Source organism: Globicephala melas, chromosome 2, assembly GCF_963455315.2.
Source record: "Globicephala melas chromosome 2, mGloMel1.2, whole genome shotgun sequence".
Taxonomy (NCBI): domain Eukaryota; kingdom Metazoa; phylum Chordata; class Mammalia; order Artiodactyla; family Delphinidae; genus Globicephala; species Globicephala melas.
In genome coordinates, this window is record NC_083315.2 from 148,338,192 (window position 1) to 148,353,376 (window position 15,185).

At 38.8% G+C, this 15,185-nt stretch overlaps 1 protein-coding gene across 3 annotated transcripts in view; it reads left to right on the forward strand.

Annotated features, from left to right (window-relative positions):
- Positions 1-1,381: 1,381 nt before the first annotated feature.
- The window catches only part of RBM25 (RNA binding motif protein 25), a 54,398-nt gene continuing 40,594 nt past the window's right edge, over positions 1,382-15,185 (forward strand). The window contains exons 1-4 of one of the 3 annotated variants that reach the window (XM_060295003.1): positions 1,382-1,560; positions 1,743-1,963; positions 8,958-9,078; positions 15,095-15,144. In XM_060295003.1, the coding sequence (XP_060150986.1) occupies positions 8,973-9,078; positions 15,095-15,144 (156 nt within the window). In that variant the 5' untranslated portion in view covers positions 1,382-1,560; positions 1,743-1,963; positions 8,958-8,972. Of the gene's footprint in view, positions 1,561-1,742; positions 1,964-8,827; positions 8,846-8,957; positions 9,079-15,094; positions 15,145-15,185 lie in introns of those variants that run through there. The other 2 variants (XM_030831609.2, XM_070044984.1) reach the window with 2 other exon arrangements.

Consider the following 15,185-nt stretch of genomic DNA (forward strand, 5'->3'; position numbering starts at 1 on the left):
GATACAGAGTAACCTGAAAGGATTTCTCTGTTTATGCTTGTGGTTGTAAAAAAAAAAAAAAAGGCACAAACTCTTTTTATTTGCAAAATGTAACTAGCATTTGACTAGCGCTTTACTGAACAAAGTATTTTCACATGCATTAGCCAATTTAACTCCTGCAACAGCTCTGGGGAGTAGGTATTATTAACCTTTCTTAATGGTAACAAACCTAGCAAGCCGAAATACAGATGGATGTAAATTTTACAAATGGTGGTACTGTTAGCGTTTCACATTAGTCTCCCACTGCATTTTATGTTCTGTTGGTACCCATGTATAATCATTTCCTTCATTCAAAATATATTTTTTGAGCCTTTGCTATGTATCAGGCATTCTTCTAGGCACTGGAGATAAACAGCAGTGAACAAAACACAATACTCGCACTCCTGAAGTTTACATTCTAGTGGGGTATGTGCAGACAAACCATAAAATAAATAAGAAAAGTGTTAGAGAGTAATATTAAACAGGAAAAGCTGATAGGAAGTATACAGATATGTTCAATTTTATAAGCAGTCGTCAGTTTGTCATCTATTCTGCGTTGTTTGCAGCTCTCCCGAACAAAGATAACGTCTCCCTCCTATTTACCATACTCCCAGCACCAGGCACTCAGTGAGACAATAACTGTATACTGAATAAGTTATAAGCCTTCTGAGAAGCAAGCAGTTGGGAAACAAAGGCCTGTAAATAGATACTGACCATATAGTCATAAACTGAATAACTTAATCACTCCTGATTAGTTTATTTCTAATAATCTAATAAGTGAAATTCTTTTTAGCACGTTTACATTATAGAATGAAAGCTGTGTTAAATGTTTTTACAGGCCGTTTTAGGAATTTCAAACACGTTATAGCCGCCTCTTCGGCCCTACCTGCGCGCGTAAGCTTTGTTTGTGCATGTGTGCGCACTTTTTAAAAACCGCAGCCTTTGCCACTTATCTCTTGGTATTAACAAAAGTTTTCTAGGATTAGCACTTGGGGTTTCTTCTGAGGTGCTGGGTGAGGCCCAGTTATCAGCCCATCGAACCTCAAAGAGCCTCAGAGCGAGATTCTAACCCCCGAAACACAAACTACAAAAAATGGGAAACCCTCTTACAGCCCTCGCGCAGTGTCCGGCCAGCACCTTGACCTCAAGATGGCGTCGCGTAATCATAAGATTCAATCAGCTCCAATCAAAAATGGCAGGGTGGGTCGTAACATACAGCTCGAGCCCTTCTAGCCCTCATTAGGCGCTCCTCTCTATGGTTATTTGCCGCTGCGTGGTGATTCAGAGCCAAGAGTGACGATTACCTACCTACGCTCTTCTCTATGGTCCTCCTCTCCACGCCCCCAGCCGCAGTGCACGCCGGGCAATAGGAAGACCTCCAGAAGCTCCCCGCGCAGCGCGGATGTGTTTGCGGCCTGTGAGAGTAGGCGCTTCGGCACTAGTCTCCCGGTTAGCGGCGCGCAGAAATCTCGAGCTGGTGGAACTCCCTCATAACTTGGAGCCCGGAAGGCCGCGAAGGCAGTACAATTTCTTCAGCGGCGGGTGAGTTCGCTCCTCTGAACGCGTGTGGAAACCGGGAGACAGGGTACTTCGGCTGGGGGAGGAGGGAAAGCCGGGGAGCCTGCCGAAGGGCTGGGGTGGGATGGGGATAAGGGTGGGGTGGGGGTGGGGTGGGGGAGGGGATGGGCACGGGCACGAGGCTTGGGTTTCTCTACTTCTTTTAGGCCTCGAAAACCAGTGGGCCCAGTAGGAGCCCGTGGAGGCCGGACCTACTGCCAAGCCTTCCTCCTTGCATTGTCGTCCACTTTCCCTTTCCTTTCCACGGCTCGCCACAGAGAGGCCTCGGCCCATTCTGGGCTCCACGTTTGCCACAGAACGCTCGGTCGGCCCCTGGGGAGCCCTTCCCTGAGGCCCCTTTCTAACGTGAGCCTGCGGAAGCCCTGCGGTAAATATTCCGGGCCTAGGATACAATTGCCCCAGGCTCTGCCTAGAAGCCTGCTCGCACCCACCCTTTTTTTTAGCGGGGGGCTGGCCACCAGCTGTTTTCTGTCCCTTCTTCGGTCGTCTAAAGCCCGCCACCGAGTGAACTGCCCTCCCTCCCCCCGCCCCCGACTTGAATTTAGCTACTGCCCACCTTTTCTACCACCCTTCTGGTTGGTTTGCTTGTCTAAGATTGTGGTGGGTGGTGTGGCCTTGCCCCCTTCCTCCCCTGGAGGTTAAAGTAAACTATATCTTCATTGATTCTAGGGTAGGACCCAGCCCCACGTTAAAATATGTTGCTTCGTTCTCATGCTTCTTTGGTCTTCAATACTACTTTTAAAACACGTTTTTTGAAATAGTTATAGGAGTATGAAGATGATTTTGAAGTTATGTAATATGGTTGTATATTGCCATGGAAAAGCCATTTTGATACTGGGCAGAGTGGAGCCGACCAAAAAGAGGGAGGAGATTGGACTTCTCTTGCCCCAGACTGCTATAGTGTGAAGTACTGTGAATTGGGTAGTTGGCAGTAGTGTATAAACAGTTCTTATATAGTTTTAGGAGCTTTAATTTTTAAAAGGTTATTTCCAAAAATGTTCAGAGGCCTAGAAAGGCATTCAGTGGTCATCAGTTCCTCACGATTCAAGTAGATGCTATGCTATTCTCATTTAATTTTTCTTAAAGCCTTGGTTTTCTTCACTTGTAAAATGAGGATTATTAATTGTATTCACCTAATAGGTTATTGGAATTGGGAATTAATTGAAAAAAATGTAAAATCCTTAATGCAATACTCAAGTAACATAGTGTTTAGTCCACGTTAACTGATAGTGTTTGTTGTTTAAGAATTTTCAGTGAAGTATCAATACAAGACCCTAACCCTGACTCTAACATTTCTTCCAGTGTACTCTGGATAGACTTCTGTAAATAAAGTCAGAGTTAATCATTGGTATGTCATTACTAGAAAGAGGCATTGTGATAAGTGAAAACAGCCTTTGGATTGGTAATTTCAGGATAGTGGGGACTGTGGAGTCCTTACCCATTTATTGTGTTCCTTTGGACAAGTTAGCTTCTTCATCTGTAAAAGAAGAATAATATATTTACACTAGGTAATTTGGTAGGTTAAATGAGATAATGTTGAAAGCTTTTGTAAACAAAAGTAAATTAATATCTTACCTGTTATTTTTATTAAATAATTCATCTTCTTGCGGTTACCAAATTCCTTTTTCTGTTTTGGCCACAGGCAAGTTAGCTATATACCTTTTTCATTTACACATGATTTAGAGAAAAATCATACTGACTTTTATACTATAGAAGCAAAAGTAATCATTGAATCTTTTAACATCTTATAAAAACATTCTGTTTATTTTTTTAATCTCTTGATAATTTTTTTCTGATTCTACCACTGCTGTTCATGAGAATTTTGACTGATTCCTCAAAGTTTTTGAATAGCTTTTTTCCTAACTTTTTTGAATTTTGAAACTCCAGACAATAAAAACGTATTTCCACTAACCAGAATTGATATTGCTTTTTTTATTTTGACATAATTTCAAACTTCAAAGAATTCTCAAATATCTTTCATCCAGATTCCCCAGATGTTAACATTTTACCAATTTGCTTTATCCTCCTCTCCTTTTTATCTCCATAGTTTTCTTCTGAAATCTTTTGCTAGTAAGTTGCAGATGTGGTGTCCCTCTTAACCCCTGAATACTTAAGTGTGTATTTTTACAGACAGTTACATTCTCTTAATTAACAACAGTACAGTGATCAAAATCAGTAAATTAATATTGGTACAGTATAATCTACCGGTTTTAACTGGGTTTTGCCTGAAATTGTCCTGAAGTCGTATTGCTACCTTTTATTAAGGTATAATTAACATATAAAATGCACTCATTGTAAGTGTACAATTTAGTGTTTTTCAGTAAATGTGCAGAGTTGTGCAACCATTACCCCCAAAGGATCCCTCTTTTTTGTTTGCAAGTCACTCCCTATTCCCACCTCTAGACTACCACTAATCTCTCTCTGTAGTTAGGCTTGCTTTGCTTAGGCTGGGGCAGTTATGTCAGTCCTTTGTACCTTGAAGGCTATAAGCAGAGCAGGAAACAGTGCATGCTACACTAATCATTCATATTTAATGTAGAGTTACTGGACTGGCTGTATAACTACACATAATAACTTAAAACTTGCTTTTTCAGAACTAGTAAAAGTAATGCTTAGAAAAGAACCTGGCAAATAATTGGAGCTGGATGTTTTATTGAATAAATGATTAAGTTGTATATGTGTGTTTGCTGAGGAGAATCTGTTGGTTCAATTGCTTCTTGGTACACAGTGTCCTGATGGGGTTAGCCTGTAAATCTGACCCTGGTGAAATACTTTGTGTCTATCGGGATAAATCTGTAATGGAGGAATGCATATAAGCAGTAATAGTATTCTCATGAGTGCAGAAAAAGAGTGGTTTAAGAGAGTAAAGAGAAAAAAGTGAAAAAGAAAAGCAGAATGCATGCATATGTTGAGGGGTAGAGGTAAAGCTTCTTTAGAAGTTTGTTTTCTTTTTTGGGAGGACCATATTTATTGAGATAAAATTTACATACAGTAAAAGGCACCCATTTTAATTTCAGTGAATTTTGACGAATACATAAACCTGTATGACCACTGTCACAGTCGAGATAGGGAACACTTCCAACATAGGGGCTTGTTTTTGTTACTTTGGGCCATAAAGTTTCATACTTAGCAGGTGAAAATGCTTTGAACCTTCTAAAAGTGAAACACTACTATTCAAGTATTCTTTAAATGCTATGTAAGTCACTTCAGTGCTAATAAAATAACCTCTGCATCTCTCTCAAACCCCCCACACAATCCCTCAGCAATTGACCACATTCAAAGTATATACAGAAACCAATAAATAACTTGTTACCAGTTCACTGCTACCACCTGTTCTAGGCCATCTCTTTTTGTCTGGATTATTGCAATAGTCTCTTGCTTCTCTACCCTTGTTCTCCTCCAGTCTTATATTCACATAGTGGCCAGTGACAGTGTTAAAATATAAGTCAGGTCAAAACCCTTTCAAATGCTTTCTGTCTCATTCTGAGTAAAACCCAGTACTTTTACAGCGGCTTACAAAGCGTTAAACTCTTTGAACCCCTTTCCCGTCTCCAGCTTGCCGCCAGTACTGTGCTCCAACTGTTGGCCTTGTTACTCCTCCTGCAAACACTGCATTCCCACCTCAGGCTCTTTGTATCTGCTGTTTCCTTTGCTGGGAAGGCTGTTGCCCCCCAGAATAGAGTTTCCTGCCTCAGTCTCTTGCAAGTCTTTCTTCAGATGTTACCTTCTTGGTGAGACCTGACCACCATGTTTAAAATGAAGCACTCCCTTAGCTCTCTTCCCTGGTTCATTCTACAAAGTACCTACCAACTTTGACTATCTGTATAATTTATTGTGAGTATTACAATTTATCAACTATAGGCAAAAATAATAAGCTTCGTTTATTATCATTCATTTTCACATACATCAAAGTATACCAAACTTTATGTTGAAGTAAGTGGTTGATACCCATTTTAGGATTTTTTTTGGCTGTGTTGGGTCTTCGTTGCTGTGTGTGAGCTTTCTCTAGTTGCAGCGAGCGGGGGCTACTCTTCGTTGCAGAGCACAGGCTCTAGGCACGTGGGCGTCAGTAGTTGTGGTGCACGGGCTTAGTTGCTCTGTGGCATGTGGGATCTTCCCAGACCAGGGCTCGAACCCGTGTCCCCTGCACTGGCAGGCAGATTCTTAACCACTGTGCCAGCAGGGAAGTCCCTAGGATGTTTAAAGTGAGTATTAATATTTATCAGAGATCATCAGAAATGTTTGTTTTCTGAATTTCCATAGGAGGGGCTGTTATCTTATTAAGATTACCTTCACCTTCGAAGTTTAGCCTACAAATGAGCAAGTTTTGAACAGTTCCAAATAAATGGGAAATACTTCGTAGAAAAATTGGAGTGAATGAAATGAGTATATTAGCATAAACTGAAACGTAATCTGGTTAACTCTTAATGAATGATACGTTTGAAAACCGTGAAAAATCGTTTAAACACCAAGAACTTAGAGGGTTTCTTTCTAAAAGTAGTATTTGTATTTAGTACTTGGGAAAAAGTGATTCTAAAGATGAATTCATGGCCCAATCTTCGTAACCATTGTGAGGCTAGGTACTGAGTCATTGCTAGAATAGTACCTGGCACATGGTAGCTTCTTAATCAATTTATTTAAAGAGGTTCTCAGAGTTTATTTGTTTACTGATTCATTCACTGATTATTTATTTAACAGGTATTAATACCAACTGCCCTCCTAAGGAAGTGCTGAGATAGAATATTAAAATGATAATATAAAAGCTTCTGTAAGTAGGACTGTAGCCCTCGATGTTTTAAAAGGATATACACTCCTGTCCCCTTCCATGTGGAATATTTGTTTTTGTTTTGGGCGAAAAAGTATTTTAAAAAAGATTATTAAAAAATTCAACACGTTTACTATCTTAAATTAGTTACATTTTTCTTTTTAACTTAAGTTGATACCTACTTAATATTTAAGGCATTTCCAGTACCTTATTTGTTGGTATATGACAACATTCTAGGAATTTATTTTACTTGTAAAGCTTCCTAAATATTTTAAATGTACTGTGCTTTCGAAATTGAAGTTTAGATTTTACAGAATATTGTATATCCTAACTTATTAAGTGAAAAGAATACTGAGGAAGAAGAGCTGTGAGGATGAAGGACATGCTTTTTAAAGAAATGTGTAATAATGTCTAATGCAAGTTGAAACTGTTTTTTACCTGTCACACTGGAGATTTACTACAGTGATGGTGAGGATATGAGGAAAGGGCGTACCCATGTACTGTTGGTGGGAAAATTAATTTGTACACTAGATTTGGAGGTAAAGAGTAGATACATACAGTACTGATCTGTATTATAGAATTACTTGCACAGGTGCTTAGAGTTATATGTCCAATATGACCAAGAATGTTTAATATGATTTGTAAGAGGTAAAATGTGGAGAATCATCAATGTTGGTTAGTTACAGCTATATAGTAATAGTTTACTGCATTATAAAGAATGGAATAGAACTTTATGAAGTGACATGAAGAGATGTTAATAATGATGAGGGAGAAATGCACATAACAATATAGTATGATTATATTGTTTGCAGAAAAACATAAGTGATTATATATTAGCTTGTGTCTAGAAAGATATTTTAGAAGAATACAACGAATTATACCAAACTGTTGGAATCAGGGGCGAGGAAGTAGAAGACATGCACATTTTATCCTCTCTCTTCTAAAGGGTGAGTAAAACAATATATAAAACATAGAAAAGGGCTTCCCTGGTGGCGCAGTGGTTGAGAGTCCGCCTGCCGATGCAGGGGACACGGGTTCGTGCCCTGGTCTGGGAGGATCCCACATGCCGTGGAGCGGCTGGGCCCGTGAGCCGTGGCCGCTGAGCCTGCGCGTCCGAAGCCTGTGCTCCGCAACGGGAGAGGCCACGACAGTGAGAGGCCCACGTACATCTGAAAAAAAAAACATAGAAAAGAAAATAATAGAGAAAAACATTCTTTAAAAGCTTCTGAAACTCTAGACTCCTTCAGTTACAGAGTGTAGGTGGGGGAGTTTTTCCTAGTGTCCAACAGAAAATCTATTAATCAAATCACCACTTTTAGCTGCATCACTGATAGGAGATCAACCCACTTATTTTGGCTGCTTGTTAAAATTGGTGCATGGAATCCTACTAGGGCATTCTAACATCATTTTTCTACTTTTTTCCAGTAGTTCTGGACACTTGAGTATGTTGACAAAAATATAAAATTTGGGGGGAGGAAAAGTCTTAAGTACTTCTATTTTATTTATTTTTTACTCTGTTGGGTCTTCGTTGCTGCTCGTGGCTTTCTCTAGTTACGGCGAGCGGGGGCTACTCTTCATTCCGGTGCGTGGGCTTCTCATTGCAGTGGCTTCTCTTGCTGCAGAGCATGGGCTCCAGGCACACGGGCTTCAGTAGTTGTGGCGCGCAGCTAAGTAGTTGTGGCGCACAAGCTTAGCTGCTCCGCGGCATGTGGGATCTTCCCGAACCAGGGCTCGAACACGTGTCCCCTGCATTGGCAGGCGGATTCTTAAATACTGTGCCACCAGGGAAGCCCAGTACTTTATCTAAAAGACAAAAGTTTCTTATTAAGGAATGATATCACAAACCAAATCAAACAGTTCATTGTGTTCTTGTATTTTTAAAAATCAAATACCAGCGTCTGATTCTTGAGTTTCAGTCATTCATTCATTGAATATCATTCAAGAATGGTTAAGAGGTTTGCTTTTAAGTTTAAGAAAAATTACCACTTTTTTCTCATTGTCACGAGTTGTATGTGAATGGTTTATATTTGAACCATTATATTTGAATGGTTACTATGTGACCTGATATATGGAGGTCGTCCCCCCTCCCCCCTCAGGTTTGTAGAAAGTCACTGAGACATTCATTTGTCCTGGAAGAACTGGCCAACACTGAATCAACAAATACTGTGTAACTTTGTAAATTTAGTTTTCAGGGTGCTGATGTGTATAAAAAATTAATGCATCGGAACACTTAAAAACTGTTAGATATCTTCCTGGATTCTGAGTTTGATTTAAAAAGATTCATTGATGTTTGGTATTTAATTTCTGGATATTAACTGAACCTCAAAATTTTTTTCTTCCTTTATATGTATTCCCATATGACTGTAGGAGTCTATCCTGAAGTTAGATCGTGTACATTTTGGGAACTTATTTTAGAAAAGATCTAAGTTTAAAAAATTCTCAATGGACAGACAGAGAAAAGAGGGTCTTTGCCAGCTCCTTTGGGTAAGAAAACTTGAGAATTTTGCAGATACTCTAAAAATGAAGGCCAACAAACCAAGCATATCAAATTGTAAAGTTTTCAAATAACATGATTTGTCATGATTTCTTTCTTTAGACCGCTGCGGTAAGAATGTCATTCCCTCCTCATTTGAATCGCCCTCCCATGGGAATCCCAGCACTCCCACCAGGGATCCCACCCCCACAGTTTCCTGGCTTTCCACCACCTGTACCTCCAGGTAAGTTTGTGGATACGGTTGTTGTTTTTGAAGTGTAGTTGATTTACAGTGTTGTGTTAGTTTCTGGTGTACAGCAAAGTGATTCAGTTATTTATATATATAAACACACACACTGTTTTAGATTCTTTTCCATTATACTTTATTGCAAGATATTGAATATAGTTCCCTGTGATAAACAGTAAATCCTTGTTTTTTATCTATTTAATATGTATTAGTTCATATTTGCTAGTCCCAAACTCCTAATTTCTCTCTCTCCCCGTCCTCTTTTGGTAACCATGTTTGTTTTCTGTGTCTGTGTGTCTGTTCTGTAAATACGTTCATTTGTATCATATTTTTAGATTCTACATGTAAGTGATGTCACATGATATTTGTCTTTCTCTGTCTGACTTCATTTAGTATGATAATCTCTAGGTCCATCCATGTTGCTGCAAATGGCATTATTTCATTCTTTTTTATGGCTGAGTAATATTCCATTGTAAATATATACCACACCTTATTTATCCATTCATCTGTCAATGGACATTTAGATTGCTTCCATGTCTTGGCTATTGTAAATAGTGCTGCTGTGAACACTGGGGTGCACGTATGTTTTGAATTAGAGTTTTCTCCAGATATATGCCCAAGAGTGAGATTGTAGGATCATATGGTAGCTCCATTTTTAGTTATTTAGGAACCTCCATACCGTTGCCGTAGTGGCTGCACCATTTTACATTCCCACCAATGATTCTGTGGGTTTTTTTTAAACCCATCCTTGTGTTATTGCAATATTAACTTTAGGAAGATGATACATATGTGACTGTTGGTAGAAGAGCTGTTAGCATTCTGGAAATGTGATGTCTCATTTTCCTATGGTGATAGTTTTCATTTCTGGCTGAGTATCAGACTCATCTGGGAAATTAAAAAGTCTTTATTTAAAAATATAGATAATACATTTATTTTTAAATACTATACATTTTAAATAGTACAGTATTTTTAAACACTATACGTTTTAAAAACTATACGTTCAAAAATCAAAAGGGTATACAGTGGAAAATTTTTCTCACATTCCCATATAACTTGTTACCGTCCCCTTACTGAAAGGGGGAACAAAGCAGGGTTATTAGTTTCTTCTTTATCCTTTCAGATATTTTTATTTTTCTATCCATTTGTTTTGTTTTATTCTTTTGACACCGATATACAGTAACATCCTATGTATTCTATTCTGCCTTGTTTTTTTTTTATACTTGACAATAAATCTTTTTTTAAATTTATTTATCTTTGGCTGCATTGGGTCTTCTTTGCTGAGCACGGGCATTCTCTAGTTGCGGAGAGCGGGGGATATTCGTTGTGGTGCGTGGGCTTCTCTCATTGCGGTGGCTTTTCTTATTGCAGAGCACAAGCTTTAGGCGCGCAGGCTTCAGTAGTTGTGGCTCATGGGCTCTAGGCACGCAGGCTTCAATAGTTGTGGCTCGCGGGCTCTAGAGTGCAGGCTTAGTAGTTGTGGCGCATGGGCTTAGTTGCTCCCCAGCTTTTGGGATCTTCCCGGACCAGGGCTTGAACCCATGTCCCCTGCATTGGCAGGCGGATTCTTAACCACTGCGCCGCCAGGGAAATCCTTGACAATAAATCTTGGAGAGCTCTCCAAATAACTATTTAAAAGCTTCTTCTCTCCAATGTTTTATGAGGTTTAAAAAAAATAAAAAAATTTTTAAGGCGTCACCGCAAGCCACTGAATCAAATCCTCAGAAATTGGGGCTCAGGAGTCTCTTTTCAACAAGTTCACAGGTGATTCATAGGTATCCATTTAAGCACAGTTAAGAGAACCCACATTTGAGAACCATTATCTTGAGGTTTGTAATTAACATTGGTTTAGGAGAAAGAGTTTTCCTCTGGTTTATGAGTGGTAGTTCACATATTTTTATATTTTGATGGGGTTGAAAGCGTTTCATGCAGAATCAGTTTCCCAGTTTCCCTTCTGAAAGGTAATATCTAAGAGTCCTCCTTAATCTGCATGTTAGAAGTATTTTCTTTTAACACAGAAGCTATGTAATTCAGGCTGAAATGAACAAATGATCTTGTAAACCATCCAAAAGTATTTCTTTTTGAGGAAAAGTCTACTTCAGTGACCTGGCTTTAACTATTGGATTATGTGTTTGAAGTTAACAGTGTTTACTAAAGAGCTTGACTGTTGCAGAATCAAAAGTACGTTGCAGTTGGCTTATATGATGGGTTGTTAATTCATAACATGTACATTATAGAGGCTCAGCTTTGGGGGCCTCCTACCCCTAGGTCAAGTACACAGCAGTGTTGAAGTAAGTGAAAAGTCACAAGATAAAAATGGCAATTTTTTGGGGGTATCATTTAAAACTTCAGGAATTTGAGGGTAAATCATAATTTTAAAAAATCAGAACAGGGCTTCCCTGTGGCACAGTGGTTAAGAATCCGCCTGCCAATGCAGGAGACACGGGTTCAAGCCCCGGTCTGGGAAGATCCCACATGCCACGGAGCAGCTAAGCCCGTGCGCCACAACTACTGAGCCTGTGCTCTAGAGCCCACGAGCCACAACTACTGAGCCTGTGTGCCACAACTACTGAAGCCCGTGTGCCTAGAGCTCATGCTCCCAACAAGAGAAGCCACCACAATGAGAAGCCTGCGTGTCGCAACTAGAGAAAGCCCGTGTGCAGCAACGAAACGCAGCCAAAATTAAAAAAAAAAAAAAAAATCAGAACAACTATTTATGCATATATACTGTGGAGTAGAATGCAGTACTTGTACAAGTTTTTAAGACATTTATGCTTGTAGCTGGCTGTGTTAAGTTGGTCTTTTAGATAATCATGGATGTGTATTTGTTACCCCTTGCTGCCAGGGACCTAGTGTGAACGTTTGAGTACTATCAGTTTATTATTCCATGTAACAATTACTGAATTTTAGTCAGTAACTTAACAGCTCTGTAATGGACTGTAAAGGAATTTCTCCTGAAAAGGGCGATTAAGAAAATAATGTTAATAGAAAACGGAAAAAAGTTACTTGTCAACCATCAAACCAATTGATTACTTGAGAAGGATAGTGCCCTGAGCCATTTTCATTTGGGCATCAATATTTGAGGGCGTCCCCATATTTTTTTTTCATTAATTTATAGTCTCATAATATCTATTTTTTGATAGTCTTTACTAATAACCATGATACTTTTAGCAAAGTTTGTGTTATTAGAGTTATAGGGAAGAGTAGTTTACTTTCTATTTCTGAAGAAATTTTAAGGCATTGGAGATAAAACTTGTTCAGAATCAGGAACGGTGACAATGAAAAAAATCAGTTCCTTACCAGTATATTGGTTTTATAGGAAAGATTTTAAATTCCTTTGAATTTTTTAAAAACACATACTAAATGTAACTTGTTTTCTGATGAACACTATACCAAATTATAAATGGAAGTGGAAGATAAATGGGCCATGTTTCTCTTAAGGCTAATCCTAGTATATCTTTTAAGATGGGTCAGCAGACCTTAAAACCAGATTTTCAGTATTTCTTCTTGTCTGTTTAGTCAGTGCCATACTAATGTGGGCATTTGTTCACAGAGTATTAACGCTATTAAACAATTCTGATTCCATTTGTGATAGCATACAGTATCATTTCTGTTTAGGGAAGCATACTTGAATGATAAATCAGACTTTAGTTACAGCTAACTCATTCATACCTGCATCCTGTGTGCAGCGTCAATACTTGAAAAAATAAAAAAAAGAAGTATGCTAAACTAGTATAATAATTCAAGACCACAATACCCATATTCATGTATAATTTTCTTGTGTTGCCTATTAGTGCAATTAATTGAACTCTGAGATAACGTATGTGGCGATCACATTATATATTAAATTAGAAAATAAATTAGAAAAAAAACATAATTTTTCCTTTAAAAGTAATGCATGCTGGGCTTCCCTCGTGGCGCAGTGGTTGAGAGTCCACCTGCCAATGCAGGGGACACGGGTTCGTGCCCCGGTCCGGGAAGATCCCACATGCCGCGGAGCGGCTGGGCCCGTGAGCCATGGCCGCTGAGCCTGCACGTCCGGATCCTGTGCTCCGCAGCGGGAGAGGCCACAACAGTGAGAGGCCTGCGCACCGCAAAAAAAAAAAAAAAAAGTAATGCATGCTATAGATTAAAGGAAGTTTCCCCCCCATAGTTCCTGAGCATTCCCTTCCCCAAAGGGGGGGAAGTCTTTCTTATCAGTTTCTGGTGTGTAGCTCTCCAGAGATGTAAAGTATATCCCACTGTGTTTGCTTATGTTTATTCTACCCTACTTTTTTTTTCAGACCTCAGCTGGTATATACACTGTTTACACTTTGTGCACTTTGCCTTTTTTTTTTTTTTAACCGTAGCATTCATAGATCTGTAATGAGCAGCAATACATTTTTGTAAATTCTGCATTTCATGAAATTAGTAAGTTGAGGTGGGAACCATACTATTAAACCTTTTAGTAACTATTAAAAAGGAAAAAAAAATTTTTTTTCAAAATGTCTTTCTCTTAAGGTTTTCTTAAATAGAAAGTTTACCTGTGGAAGAGGTGCTGCACAGATTACAGTTGGTAAATGGAGTATTTGCTTTTGTTTTGCAAAGTTAAAAGTGAAAAATTTAGAGTTGATGGTAGTTTTGAGTGTCCACCTATTTAAGTGCTCCACATAAATGATCTCAGTAGGCACTCTGAGGAAATAATTACCTCATTTGAATTGAGGAAACTGAAGCTGAGGTTAAAGAGCTTTCCCAAGTTTGCATAGCTAAAAGTGATAGAACCAAGAATTGAACCCAGGGCTTACCCTGGTGGCGCAGTGGTTGAGAGTCCGCCTGCCGATGCAGGGCACACGGATTCGTGCCCCGGTCCGGGAAGATCCCACATGCCGCGGAGCGGCTGGGCCCTGAGCCATGGCTGCTGAGCCTGCGTGTCCAGAGCCTGTGCTCCGCAATGGGAGAGGCCCCAGCGGTGAGAGGCCCATGTACCGCAAAAGGAAAAAAAAGAACCCAAATTTGATTCTGCAGTCTTTTTTTTTTTCTATTTTGTACAGTCTTCTGTAGGCTTATTGATAAGTATCTAGATTTTCATCTTCTAAAAATTTTGTTTAAAACTGAGGTTATTTTAAATAGGTTATATTGGAAAATAAATGGATAGTTGTTAAAGAGTTTATTACCAGTCTTAGATGGACAGTTATCTTAAGTTGATGCTAAATTTGAACTGAAAAGTGATTTCAGAACTTCTTGAGATACTTCTAGAAGCATTTTAAAATTTGTGTTTTAGTAGACAGATCTTTTACTGGTTTTACCCTCATTGCAACCTTTTTCTTAGTTCTCAAATGGTAAGATTTCGTCATTAGTTATGTACACAAGGACTGTCAATGTAGCAGCTATTGATTAGTAAACAATTTAGGTGAAAACAAAATTGCAGATTCCAGTAAGATGTCAATAGTGATAGCCCATTGATAGCTGTCTAAAACCCTTAGGGCAGTAGATGCTTGTCTTAGAGATTTTCTCTTTGACAGTGACTGAGATTACTAATCTTATTTTTTTTTCATGATTTTTGCTTATATTAAATAACCAGGAATAACAAGATTCTTCCTAGGTTTCCAGATTAATTTCTTATTTGATGCTTTTGTTTTTTAACTTTCAAAGAATTTATTTTTACCTTTAAAGGAGTCATTAATACCATTGTTCACCTGTAAGCAAATCTGTATGAAAGTTGCTGGTTTTGAGGATGTACTGAACTAGATAAACATGAATTGATAACTATCCACAGTTTTACTCCTTAAGGCAAAAGCAGGCTGCGGTAGTCTTTTTGCTTTTAGAGAGTCTTTTTGCTTGTAAGTTTATTTAGACCAACCTGATAACTATGTTGCTTTTGAAAAATATCCATTAATTTCTCATTTTCATTAATCCTACATTTCCCCTTAAAAGAACTGTGAGTTGGAAGTACTTATTTGTATGGCATGTAGTTGATATACAATATATAGTTGTATATATAATTATATTCTTAAGATTCATTATGCTTTTTTCTTAGGGACTCCAATGATTCCTGTACCAATGAGCATTATGGCTCCAGCTCCAACTGTAAGTATAACTTTAAGGAGGAATTAGGAGTGCCACTGCTT